Source organism: Tauraco erythrolophus, chromosome Z (assembly GCF_009769465.1).
Source record: "Tauraco erythrolophus isolate bTauEry1 chromosome Z, bTauEry1.pri, whole genome shotgun sequence".
NCBI lineage: Eukaryota > Metazoa > Chordata > Aves > Musophagiformes > Musophagidae > Tauraco > Tauraco erythrolophus.
Genome location: NC_141496.1, coordinates 26,440,716 through 26,455,267, shown reverse-complemented (window position 1 = coordinate 26,455,267; position 14,552 = coordinate 26,440,716). Strand labels below are relative to the sequence as shown.

General features: G+C 36.7%; 1 protein-coding gene across 2 annotated transcripts in view; it reads right to left on the bottom strand.

Annotated features, from left to right (window-relative positions):
- The window catches only part of ERBIN (erbb2 interacting protein), a 100,503-nt gene that overhangs the window by 54,098 nt on the left and 31,853 nt on the right, over positions 1–14,552 (bottom strand). For both annotated transcript variants that reach the window (XM_086629564.1, XM_086629565.1), the window contains exons 3-4: positions 12,038–12,235; positions 7,619–7,736 (exon numbers count right to left, since the gene is read on the bottom strand). In XM_086629564.1, the coding sequence (XP_086485690.1) occupies positions 7,619–7,736; positions 12,038–12,226 (307 nt within the window). In that variant the 5' untranslated portion in view covers positions 12,227–12,235. The remainder of the gene's footprint in view (positions 1–7,618; positions 7,737–12,037; positions 12,236–14,552) is intronic.

The window sequence follows — 14,552 nt, the reverse complement described above, 5'->3', positions numbered from 1 at the left end:
GAGAGTCTGCTCATCTTTCCACACTGCTTTTGTAACACTGAGCTAATTAATAATAATTGATAGCCACCCCTGCTCTTCGTGAGCATCTGATCAAATAAGCACTGCAAATTGAGATCAACATTCCTTTCTAAATTCCAGTTTGCTTTCAGGTTTTTTTTACTGATTCCTTTATACATTGATACTCAAGGATTATAGAAGACAGTGCAACAGATTACTTGGGGTTATCTAGTCTGTTGCAGCCTTATCCCACTTTCCTTGAGAAGCACCAAATGCACAGGTTCTTCATCCTGCTGTTTCCTGCTTTACAACCAACCATCACCCTCAACCTATTTCAGTGTTGTTGATGATTTACAGATCACACTTACTGTTTTCAAAAAAATTACAAACCACCACACTTGTGGACTATGACCACCTGCAGAGCGCAACACCAGAAAACACGATTTGCTGGTAATCTTTAATTCTAACCACTAGATCCAAACTGAATTGAGAGCAAAGTTCTTTTTGTAGTGTAGTTTCCCACAGAAGTAAGATTTACATAATAGCTTTTAGTATTTACTTGTCTGTTCCCTGCTCCTTGATTTCCCAAATTTCAGGCACTTTTAAACTCACTGGTCAGTTTCTGCCAAAAACACCACCTTGAAAAAAAACGAACACACACACACACACAAAAAATAATACTAATAATAAAAAAAACCCAAAATGAAAACAAACAAGAAAACAACACACATAAAACCAAACCAAACCAAAAACAAACAAAAAACCCACAACCAACAGAAGGGAGGGTATGGCACTGGAAGATTGTTACGGAAAATTTGGCAGTAGAGTTAGGAAGGAGTCTAAAATTCTTGTCTGGACTAAGCTAAAAGCAGAAAGCATTCATCATTCAGAACTCCACTTGGCAAAAGCTAACCAGCCTAACCTTTACAAAGTCTTTTTCCCCAATTCTACACACTCTGAAAGTTTTCAGGTTTCCTCTCTCACTTGTTCTCTCTTTAATGATGGTCACTTGCAGGGTTGTAAGCTATGACTACACTGAGGGCTACTTTCTTGAGTTTACGTAATGAAAAATGGAAGTTGAATCTTTATTTGGAGGACTGTTTGGAAGGTTTTTCATAAGCGAAAATAGGTAACATTTGTACAGTCCATGTGATGATTAATGCAAAAACGTCAGGTGAGCTACAAATCTCAGAGGAACAAGGTAAACAGTGTTTTCATGTAAAAAACAGGGAAAAAATCCCAGGAAATACATCCGTAGGGAGAGTTTTAAACTCTTATGAGTTTTAGAGAAAAATGTACTTATCGGTTGTGATAACTATTGTAATTAATTTACAATAAAAACCAGTATTGGCAATATATTTGGTGCTCATTTTGTTAAATACCTACATTTACATAGTAATAAAATATTTATTCACAACTAAGATATAAGGCTCTTCTGCAGAATAAGTGTCCACATGTGGAAAAAGCAGCAGCAAAAGTCTGAGTCAAGTATTTCTAAAATTTTTGAGTCCACTTGTGAAATTCAGAATTTTACGTTTTTAATCTGAAAGCTAAAAACTCATTCCAATTCTGTGAGGTTGAGACAGAAGTGAATCCTATTTTGTACTGTATGTTACTGATCTGTCTAAATGGATAATGCCTCCTCATCACTTTCTCCAACAACAGTAACTTGTGCTGCTAAATTATCAGAGCTGATGGAAACCAGAGAAAACGAGATGACAGGTTAGTGGGGCTTTTGTGGGTTTTACTGTTCCTTTTATATACATGTAGTGGCATAGCTTGGATACTTCAGCAAGCTCACAAGAGTCTTCCACGCATTCATTCTCCAACCATTTGGAAAAACTTCTGGTTTTAGAGTAAGGTATCTTGAGGTCTGCTCTAGCCATGTTCCTCATACAATGTAAAGCAGAAGGAATGTGAGTAGTAAGACAGATTCCTAAATGCCTTTTCTCTAGGTAAAAAAAAAAAAAAAAAAAAAAAAATAGCATATAATGGTGCTTCTTGAAGACATGCCTGACTCACTAACTTACAAAAACCTAAACATGCCAGGGCAGAGTAAAATCGCAAAATGTGGAACTCTAAGAAGGTTGTGGGCAGCAGTTTTGTTCATAATGCTTCATAATGCTGTCTTGGACAATTATCAAGGTTCAAGTGGTTTTCAACTATGTCTAATTCATGGCTGGAGTGTTGTAGAGTCCCCAGAGTAACTTGAAACTAAGTTGTAACACATACATGTAAAGTTGCTTTGCCCTTTTTCCTCTCCATTCCATACTACGCTCGGCTGCAACTTCAGAGTTGCCTGTCCAGTCATTTTTGATTGATACATGATGATTGTCAGTCGAAGCACATCCCTTTGCAAAAATCATGGTACATTCTGCCTTTACATGCAAATTCACATCTAAAACCCTTACAATTACTTTTACAATGCCTTGTCTGTGTTAAAAAAAATTCTTTTAGTCCAGGAAGAGCTTTATATTAAATTTAATTCAGAATTGTAGATATGTGCACTCAAATTCCACATTCGAGATCTTAACTGCATTGAAATTCCATTCTGTTCACATCCTCTCCTACACACAGAGATTTAGTCTGCAGAGGCAAATTCTATTCAGTATCTTTAATAAGACAAACAATGCCTTTAAGGAAAAATACTATAAACACTTGAAAAAAGAACTTTAAATAGAATAGCTGCCTACATTTATGATAAATTTGTGACCTCTATATGATGATACATTACAGTAAAGCTACAGACTCAGGATTCAGCAGCAGATTAATTATCTCTTCTTGTATTTCACTATCATGGATGATATAAACCCCCTGCTCCCGTCTGTCCCACCCACCCCCCTGTCTCTCAGTAGAAGCAGAGAAATAGCAAATTTACAGCCAAGTTATTTTTGCATCTAGGATCTTCCTGTCTTACCTCTCCCTGAGGAAAACACAACTTGGATCTGTCTCCCTATTAACTACCTCAATTCATTGAAAAACTATACTCCTAAATGCACCAGATGGGCAAAATAAGACTAGATACTCTCCTGAATTCTCATTCTCCAACTCCCCAACTCCTGGCACACAGCATACTAAAGCTAGTTTGCCAAATCAACAGACGATTTTAAAACACTGAAGAAAACATATTTGATCTAAACTTGCATCTGTTAACAAAATTCTTTACTTAAAATAATTTTATAGGCAGATATGCCTGGCGGCACGGGGAGTATGTGTGTGTGTTTGTTTTCTTGGGTTTAGTTTGTGCATTTTTACATGAAGATTCTCTGCAACACAGACTGACAAACTCACATGTTTAAAATTCTCTGTAACAGTGCAGTGAAAGAGAATGACTCCTTAATATCTAAGAGACTATTTAAGATACTCTTATTTCCAAAACATCATGTTTCTTTTGGACTTGCTAGCTGTTTTCTAATCATCCTATCTAATCCTCTAAAGACCTGAATAATACAGAACTTAAAAATGAAATCTTTTTCTTTCACCACCTGCAAGCAGGGAAAATCAGACCATCTCATTGTTTCCCACTATGCTAACTCCGCAGGCACAAGTGATTTCAAGCCCATTTCCAGGGCCTCCAGGAAAGCCTGATTTCCCTGGCAGTCACCTCATCGTACGCTTCAGCCTTTCAAATCACTTGATTCCAATAACCTGTAAAGCCAACTCTTCTGTCCATTTATATATGCCATCATAAACTGTACATGAATGCTTTCCCTTTCTTCAAATAGGAGGTAAAAATATTTCCTTGTCTTCCACATTGTCCTAGATGCAGGCTGGCATCCCAAAACCATGAGGGACCTTTGTCCCCTAAAGGTTAATAATCCTGAAAGAGACAGATTTAGGGGTGAAGAGTGTTGTGGGCTTTTTTGGTGGGTGGTGGTGTTTTTTTTCCCTGTACAACTGTCAATACAAAACTAACTTAGCCATAGAGGATTAAAAAATTATAAATTTTCCTTCAGCTTCATAAATAAACACTAATTTTTCTACATAGGTCTTACATTCTGTATGCTGCAAGTTCTCTTTAGGATGTAACCCAGTAGGACTGGGAGAAAAGGGTATCTCTTGACGTTTTTTACAATGCAGGACGTAATTTCTGGTACAGGGATGCAGTTTATTTATTGTACCATTTGTTCAAGCATTGTTTAATCTTTGTGACTAGGATAGCATCAAACTTCAAGTAAAAGCTTCAAAGATGAAGTGTACCTGAAAAGAAACAATGGAATACCTCTGATATTAACGGTTCACAATAGCCTTGGGAATCAGGTTAAAACACCATAAAAGAACAACTGATGCACTCTCTACTTCCAAAAAACTACAGAAAGTATTGCCTATTGCCAAGACTAAAGGCAGAGTTAGTTTTAACTCTATTCCATGCTTGCTGCACATATAGCAGCAGTTTGATATTTTAGCCTACATCTATGCCACAACCTCTTCAGCAGCCATGAATAATATATTCCAAACGAAACACTTGTACAAAGACTTCCATATGCTCCAGAACACGCAACCATTAGAGGATTATACTCTGTAACTCAGCACATACCTTGAAACATACATCACTTCACACAAAAGTTAAACACATTGACAGAGAAGGAGTCAAACAAAGACCACTAAACAAAAACCCCACCCTGTCTGTCTCAGGAATACCAAATAACAGAAGGTGCTGGACACTGGGAGCATACAGGGAAACATGCATGTCTCCTGGCTTTCTGTACTTCATTAAACCTTTCCTAGGCTTCTGCTTTTGTTCACTGTTGGAGAAAGGACACTAGACTAGGTAAATCATTGGTCTGACTAAATATTATTAAATATTCTTAAGTATCTGCATTTGCATACCTGCCACGTCTCTGTTACAGTTTTATGTATTGTAAATATATGAAATCAGACACATAAATCTGAAATGAAAAACTTAAGACCTTTTATGAGCTATTAAAACTTCATAAAGATTGCATTCTTGTACTAATATCTTTTATGTAACAACTCTTCTACCTTGAAGAATTTCTGCAATTTTGATCTTTTATCTAAACATCAAATATTATGCACACATACATATATATATGTATGTAGTTCTACTTGGAAAGCTAGATGCTCTCCTGTGCAACAGTTTTCCCTCTGTGAGCTAGGCTCTGGAATTCATGAGGTAATTTGAACACATTTTAAAACTGAAGCTTCATTCTTCATTTTTTATCAGCCCTTAAGAAAATCAAATACTTCTTTTTGGTCAATACATTAGATTATGCCTATGTCACAAACCACTCAACTATCTTACGTGAAAATCCTATCATATTTCATGTACACTAGTATTTGAAAATTAAAGTCTAACTAACAAACTTTCTAAACCGCAACATTTATATTTGATCTAAATGTATCCACACTCCATGATTTAGCTCCATCCATATCAGAAGAAAAGACAGTATATCAATACTACAAGAAAAATACAGGAACTATCACCTTCATTTTCCACAGGAACCTGAAAAACACACTCTATTTTAGAATTTGGCATCTCTCATCATCCTGCACTAAACCAGGTGATTAATCCCCAGTGATTTAATTTTTTTTAATAAATTAAGAGAAAGCAATCAATTCCTCTGCTTCCCACTACACCCACTGCTTCCACACTATATTGTTTCAGTATCTAACAAGAAAAAGGAAGAACCAGGTTTTTCCTTAGAAAACTAGGGAAACCCCTCCTGTGTGGCTCTATTATGGACATACATCAGAACAACCATGGACAGTAGGAAACTGAGCAGTAAAGAGAAGAGGAGACCAAGAGAAGAGGAGATACAAGGGAAGAGAACAACCTTGCAATTGTCAAGAGGAAAACGTGGTTGCAACAGTGGATAGAGAAACAGAAAGGGAAAGGCACTTAAGTAAACAAACTGAAGGCTCAAACAATACCAAATCAATTACAGAATAAACAGCACTATTTCTTACCTCACCCAACAAGGACAAACAGGGATCCTAATTTGGGGGGGGGGGGTTTTTGAGTTTTACAGTGCTTTCAGGAACAGGGGGAGACAAGATGTCCCAAGTAAACAAGCATGTGACCTCAGGACTATTTTTGATGTGCAACACTAGGCAGAGAAGCTATCCAAACCGTGACAAGATTGAGAACAGGCACATGACAGTAGTTTAAATAAGCTTGTGTCCTGTTGTTTCTCTGAAAGGTGTTAAAACCAAAACAAAACAACCTCTAGAAAACAGGGCTTCACCGTTTACTGGGGTAGCGTATCGTTCAGCTATGGCCTCCTTAAATTCTTTATATGCCTCAGAGGAACAAGTGCTCTTTCAGCAGCCCTCTGAAGGCTTAGCTAAAGGTTACGCCGTTTTGGACGGACAAGGAACTCTCTCGCTGGTAAGTGACCAGCTGCCTATTTACGTGCATAAGCTACGGAATTTGCCAGCACTAGAACTCAAATGCCCTTTTGCTGCTTTTAAGTCTTCTGCATTGAGAACTTGTGTTGGAAACAGTTAATCCTTTCAACAGTTCAGTCTAGGACAAAAAGATGATTCTTTCTCTGTTGTATGTCACTATGGAAGTTTAAGGGCAGTGTTCTTTAAGAAAGACTATTTATCCACTGGTACCAGGAACAGAGCAGTGACAATCAGGTCAATTTATCACACTAAATGCTGCGTTCATTAGGCAGAAATAATAAATCAACAGTTTAAGCACAGACTGGGCTACAATGGACAATCAAGGAGAATGCCAACACCTCAACAACTGGAATACTTTCTTAATAAAGCAGAACTTACTTAACTTTGTAGAGTCATAATTAGCTAGCTGTGCACATAAAACAATGAATTTAGTATCTTTGGCATAATTATGTAATTCTTATTTTCAAATATGATTTCAAGAAGAAGTTATTCTACTTTGAATTAGTAAGACAAGACTGTTATACTCTCATAAATTAGAATGATGGAACTTTTTTTTCCTCTCAAATAAGCCACACAAATAAGTGTGATGACAATGTAAGCTACTTCAATTTCCTCACAGTTGCACATATCTGTCTGCTTGTCAAAGCAGCATCATTAATAAGAGTCCATATATACAACATTTGGCTGACAACATTTCATGATTTATAAAAGGCTGACTCACACAGAATGACAGATTTTTAACAAGTCAGACAAGGGAACCAGTCATTGTCCACAGTCACTTTTCCCCATGTGACAGAGGTTACCATCCCCAGAGCAGGATAACAATGCAGCCACCCCTACTACAATTTTCAGACTGCTCATTAAAATGAACTGAAAACAATTTTCATATGAAACGAAATATAACAACAGAATACAGCAAAATTTTACAAATTCTTGTGAAAACTCTCTTCAGTATAATGAGCACGAAGAAAGCCATTAGAAGTAATAAACTTGAGCACAGGAGAGAATATAACATACAATATCAGTTCTCAGTAATGAATCTCAATGTACAGACCAATCAATTTGAGACACACAATTAAATTTCACAAACAGACCATAAAAGAGCATCTTTTATGTTAAGCAGTGATTTAGGGTAGTAATTTAGAATTTACTAGCTGCGTAGCTTCTAGAAATTACACTTTCACTAGTGTCTTTTACAGTCAATGGTGATTAGCCTTTTAGCTGCCCCAATATAGTAAGTGAAGTGACTTACCATTCTTGCTGACATCCAGTTCCCTGAGATTAATGAGATTTGCAATGGATGCTGGCAATGTGGTTAGATCATTGTCTGGCAAACTCAGCTTGTGCAGAGACTGACAGTTAAAAAGTTGCTATTGAAACAAAGAAAAAAGTGAATGCGACTTTCTCTTAGTTTCCTCTATATAGCTTTTGGTTTTAATCCCTTTAAACTTCTGACCTCGCAGCTTGAAGGCCAAACTATTTAGAGTCTTTGACTACAAAAACTTTATTTAACTAGTTTTATTCAAAATTGACTAAGTTTACAATGCTTAGGAAAGCAAAAAACTGCTAATGGTCACAACAGGCCAGCAGCTATGCGTAATACTTCCTATAAATTCCTTCCAATATCTCAGAAAATGTGACCTGTAGTTACACATAGTCCTGCAAACATTGCAAAATATTTTCCGTAATGGACCTGCCATGTGATACCCCAGAGGTAACTACAGTTTCTTCAAAAAAGAAAAAAAAAAAAATTGACAGATGCATTTTTTAAAGTGAAATAGCTCTGGAACACAGGATTTAAGTAGGTGTTGATCTTCTCTAAAAGTTTAAATTTTATTTTGTTCTAGCTTACAATATTTTTTTTCCCTTCCATGCTTCCTATCTCAAGTACACACAAATCCAATGCAACTATGATGAAAACTAGTGAAATTTTGGTCTAAGGACATAGAAAACTCTATAATCTCTTCTGAATACATGGATTATAATTTGTATCAAATATTAGCTCAGAGCCAGATCTCTTCCTACATGCAAAGTACCTTGAGATTCCTACCCCAAAGCTTTACTAATTGACAAAACAGAACAACTAATATTAGTGTTATGGAAGAAAAATCCTCAAACAATACATAGGAAGCTTACAGATAATACAAAATAAATATCCGTAAGAAAGCAGTTGAAAAGGTTCATCTGAACAATTGATTATGGATATTCTTTTCCCAACAATTTTGGTTAACACCACTCATAAATACCTCGACTTTGTGTTCTTTTCTTTTAGAATTCTGAGAAAAGATCATACAAAACCAGGAAGCGTTCTATGACTAAAAAAATTTATCCCAATCAACTTGACAGCAATGGACTTAGTTCAACCAAGATTTCTTGGGTCTCTCTGAATTACAAGGCCATTATTTCACCCATAGACTGTTGAACAAGCCCCATTCATGTAATGTTTGCATACACCACCCCAGAACAAAAGTGGACATAAATTACTAGATGGACGGTTCAGAGAATGAGCCAACTTGCCTACTCATGTCTCCAACTCCTCAAAAATGTGCACCTGTTAGAATTACTTGATGTCATCTAGGCTTTGAAGAGTTACAAGTTACTTAAGATATTATACAGGAAGGAGAACTTTGATGAGCTTATGAGTTTTGGATCCACTCCTTTATTTCAGTACTTCAAGCAAAAATATGTACTGAAAACTCATCCCTGAAAACAATAATCTGGACTCTTGGAATCATTAGAAATCTCCTCACGTAGTCAGGTGAAAGCAAATGCAGCAACATGAACTGCAAGACCCCTAAAGGAAAATGGGATGGAGGGGAGTTTTGTATAGTGTTGTGTTTTGTAGTTGTTCCTTTTGTTGTCGTTGTTCTCTCTAATGTTTGCATATTCATTGATTAAGTAAATAATCACTACTGTTAGTAAACACCAGAAGTCATACAAAAAAGGACTACTTTACTGCAGAACTCCAATTTCTTCCAAACAGCAAAGCCAGAGGGAAACTAAAACTGCTGCAGTTTGAGCTTTTCAGCTCAAATACACACTGTGGCACTTGGGATAAACAGGGTACCTTTCCAGAGGTGATTCAGCACACAATATGAAAGCATTTCAAACGCCTGGTCTCTCTTGAAACTGAGACTACACACCAGTGCTTCGTGTAAAGCAAAGTCCTTCTCTACCACCTTTTTTCTCTCCACCACTGTTTGCTCATGCTGTGCCCTGGTTCTGTCAACTACATTAAGGAATTATACTGTAAGAACCAACTTTTGAGGTATGCTGTAGTTCTGAAAAAACTGGAGGCAATTAAAAAAAAAAAATCCGCACACTGACAGGCCATTTCAGTGGGCAGGTTGACAAAACAGCCCCCAGTCAGTTGTGTTGAGGTGTAAAAAGGGCAGCAGATTCCAAAACAGCCCACCAGGGGCTAAGAGGAAAGGGGAAGAGTGGGAACGTCTTAACCAGGCTTCAGAAAGCTGGACACAGCCTAATAAGTACTGCAGCCTTCATCTGAGATGGCTTATTTAGAAGCCTTTTTCAGAGTTAAAAGCCTAAATAAAAGCTTGGGTTAGGGAAAAGGCACACGCAGCTTGAAACTCTGGCTTCAAATCAGCTAGGATCATTTCAAACATTATAGGCCTTCTCTTATAGATCCTCTATGGATAGTTTTAAGATAATAATTTCTATCAAATTATTAAATAAAACATTGTTACTTTGTCTTTACTACTCCCTAATCTCTCTGCTTGTTTCCTTTACAGTATTTGAGTTTATATGTGGGGTTTCTTTCTTTTGAAAATTGGAAGAGTAGTAAAAAAATAATGACCAAAATTACTTGAAAAGCTGAAAAACATGCTTAGCTTCTCAAAAATAAGCCTATATGGATGACTCATTATAATGTACAATCACATTAACATGAAGCGAGTGTAGGCTATAGTAGGTTCCTGCAGTCCAGCAAAGAAAAGCAAAAAGGAACAAAACATAGATGTTGAAGCAGTCCTTTCTAATCACGTGGATAATTTAATCTTAGACTAGACCAAGGCAAGTGGTAGTCTGCTCATCTCTCAGTTTACTCACATATCAAAATTGGATTTTGTATAGGAAATGACTAATGAAATCAAATGGTATGTAACAGAAAAGGAAAACAAAGCAGACTAACTGCTTCTTCTGGTCTAAAATGCCACATGCATTCATTTGATCGCTACAGTAGAATCTTTCTTCCTCTTTTAACATCACTAAAAGGAATCTTTTAGAGAATTATGAGTTTAGGAGGAAGATGTTTGCTTAGTTCTTTCTTATGATTTGGGAAACAGGAATTTAATGCAAGAAGAGTTCAGAAGATTTCCTGTTTTTTTGTCAAGAAAGGTATTTTATTCTTTTTTAAGCATGTAATTTTATTCTTCTCCAATAAAGAATCAGAGACAGGAATGAAGTTCTGAAATTATCTCCAAAAAATTAATTCAAAGGCTGGTATTAAGTCTTTAAAAGCAAACTACTAAAACCTAAAGTGACTACATCTAGAGTAAAGAGATAAGCTGCTTGGGAAGAGACAAGAATAAAAGACAGCGAGTTCTAAACTATAACAGACTTTGACAAAAATGTCTAGTTTTAACTTACTTGTTAAGGTACGTTAGCTTTATTCAATGTACAACTACTCATTTTCATTGATGGCTTCTCAGAAGCATTAAAGGTTGGATTTTCAAAAGCACTCAACCGTTTTAAGTCTACCTTACCGGAAGTCAGGGATTCTGATAACTGTCAAGTTACTATCCTGAAATTTTTTTATTTCCTTATTTGTTTCACTTATCTTTCAAAAAATCCAAACCAGTAGAACCTGAAGTGGTTACAGCAAACTTTCCAAAAATCTAACAAAGCATTTTATAGTTGTCCTGCATGACAGTGAAGATTTACACACAACTGTGATAAAACAATTTTAAATACTAAGGCTTTCATTTAACTACAATGTTTTTAATTCCATCAAGACCTAGTAATGGAAACAAGTCTGTTGCAATAGTCAGTTTGTACTTCTCAAAAGTCTCACAAATATTCATTCTTTTCTCTAGTAAACTGTTAATTCAGCATGCATTTTATCTTCAGATTCAAAACAAACAATATATACAAATTTCTATACTAAAGATTTAATCAAAGTGGCATTCGAGCTCTTTGGTTTTTGAACTTGAGACACTTCGGAAAGTCTCTTCAGTCATGTACCAAAGAAGAAAGCAGGACTTCAGGCGAACTGACACTTTGGACCATAGCTATCTTTTGTGGGCACACAGATCTCAACAAGACATTAATCTGGCTTCTGATCTTCATGTTTTATCAGAGATTCAAAATAATGCCACAATTTGTCGAATAAAGTCAGTCAGTTTGATCAGAACTTGCCTGTCTAATAATTTGCAGAAATAAATTAGTCTGCCTGTTCTGCTATGTACCTCTTTCGGGCTGATCTGTTGCTTAAGCAGTTTCATCTCAATTCATGCAGCAAACTAGTCAAGCTGGAATGCATAAACATTCCTTCTACTACGGCTGCTTCTTCTGGGACCAACATTAACTTAAAAACATTTGGCAAACTGCAACCTAAAAGCCGAAGTGGGAAGCAAGACGCTATCAGCTTCTACAATGCTGATAAAGTAACAGAGTTAATAAATGTAACTATAAGGAAAGCCACCCAACATACCTTTGGAAGCTCTTCGATCTGATTAGCATCTAAATAGAGTTCTTCCAAGGTCTTTTCAAAAGTAAAAATCTCCTTAGGCACCTGTTCCAGGCTGCAGTGAGAATAATCAAGCGTAGTGACTGTTTCCTCCTCTCCACGCAGACAGCGGCATGGCACCAGCCGCACAAACAAATTCCGCTTTGTTGTCATTTTCAGGCACTGAAAAATAGAAACTGGTCAATTTAAAAACCAAGACAACTTCAAAATACTTACGTGGGCAGCTTCTCAAACTTCCCCTGGCTGCTAAATACTTAAAAATAAGTTTATGCATACCTGCATATGTGTGTATATGGGGGGTGGTGGTGGTAGGGTGTGTAGAATTTATTTTCTTTTAAACACGATCGTGTTTAATAGATAAATTTAAAGCTGTAGTGGCTTTAAATGTGGTTAACACACCTACAGACCCCAGAAGATGAAATTAAAATTTAGTCTGCAATTCGTCATCTGCTAACATAGCCCTACATTGCAGAGAATTTTGAAGCAGCAGTTCTGAAGCATCAATTGTGCTTTTACAACACAGCTTAACCCTCCCTGTTACTGTGATGATATTTTTGCCTAATATAATAAAATTCACCCTCTACAGAGATTTAAAATTTAGCTACGGGAAAGTTAATTTTTTTTTTTTGTGATGAGTAAGATTAAATTCATGTAACATAATTTCAAATCTCTCATTTAAAGACAGAATACAACAAAAAGAACCAGAGTGGTTTCTACCAACTGCTCTATCTATAGTTTAAAAGGAAAGGTTTCCAAGTGCACAGATAAAGAAGTGACTTCTTTTTGCAATTCTACTCAGTTTGAAAAAAATTCAACACATCTTGTCGTGCACATTGGAACTAAGCAAACTTCACCTTACTACGGAAACGTATCTTTTTTCCTTTTAATTCAATCATTGCTACAACAGTCCCCTTTACTTTCCATGGTTTCCAGAGTATTCCTACTCAGGAGGAGATGGCAAACCTAAATGGTGCAATCTGACTAGCTGATTACTGATGGCACACACCAGCCATGTTCTGCCTCTTTTCTGCTCAGCAAGAGCACAGGTTTAGGTCTCTTTCCTCTAATTAACATCCAATTTTCACAAAACTCAGAAACAATAATCTTCAAAATGTCACCTCAAGTTTGGCTGAACACAGATGACAGACTCAAAAATTTTTCATGAAGGATCAACACGCGCAGACAGACAACATGATTATGTAAGCTTAATTTCCTCAGGGAATTGGTATAAAATGCATACTTTTCCAAAACAGTACTGAGTATTTACTTTCTGAAACTACCAACACTCCAAGTTAAAATACACTTTTTCAATCTTGTGGGGTTTTTTGAATTGTAGACATTATATTTCAACTTCTGGATTGACGATAGGAAATTTTCTTCTCCAAGTGCCAAAAGTCTTTCAAGACACATTTAGCAGACTGCGCTTCGACTTGCAGATAGTATGTCAGTAATACAGGGAGAAAATAAAATATCATGGCCACTGTGCTATACGAAGTCACAAGCTGCAAGTCTCTTTTTCTTACTTAGACAAGGAAAAACGTCATGAACTTGGATTTTGCTCTATGAGCGGCTAGCTTGCCAAGTACTTCACAGTGTGTTTAATTTATATGACAAAAGGTCAAGGGGCTGCTGTACTTCAGTGTTTTCATTAAACAGAAGTACAACTTATTGCAACTTCTACATCCATCTACCATCAAAAGGATGGAAGAAAATGTTTAATTAGACAGTGGGATGTCAAGACTTCCTTTTCTAACAATGCTTCAATGTTGCTAGGATTTTGTTACAATGTTGATTACCTAGGAGAATATTTATCACTTCCTGTAAAACTCCAGCCATGTTATTTAAATAAAAAGTGATCTAAAAATAAAAATATTTAACTGTATTGCAATGCAAAGAGTTTAGAGACTGCAAATTTCATGCTGGGGACTTCTGCAGAATGCGAAAGCCAGCAGAAGAGATAGCATAACCTCCTCCTGCTTCTTCTACAGTAGAAACAGGCTCCAGGCACGACATCCTCCAGCCACTCACAGCCAGATGCCAAACATACTACCGAAGCTGATGTGCTCACTGGGTCAGAGCCACCACACCTTCCCCAAGCCTCAGACGCCACACGTGAAGACATAAAATGAATTCCACAAAAAATATTTACAAACAAAAAAGCCTTTAACAACAAGAAATATTGTCTCATTTTGTGATTACTTCAGAGATCTGCAGAGCTGTGGAAAAAACACATCACTTCAGAAACACCAACAGCAATCTCTTCAAACAGGAGTATGAACAGAACAACACACGCCTCAGAAACAACGACTGGAAGCAGAGATTGTACATGCGAGTTCATTACCAGGTCTGGCAGGGGAAGACACACTTACATCATACTAGCAGCAGCGAACACTTAAGTTTACTTCATCCAGTCATTTCAACTTCTGAGTCAGAATTATGTTTCAGTTTCCAGAATACGAAAGCGTTTACTACATGGTTC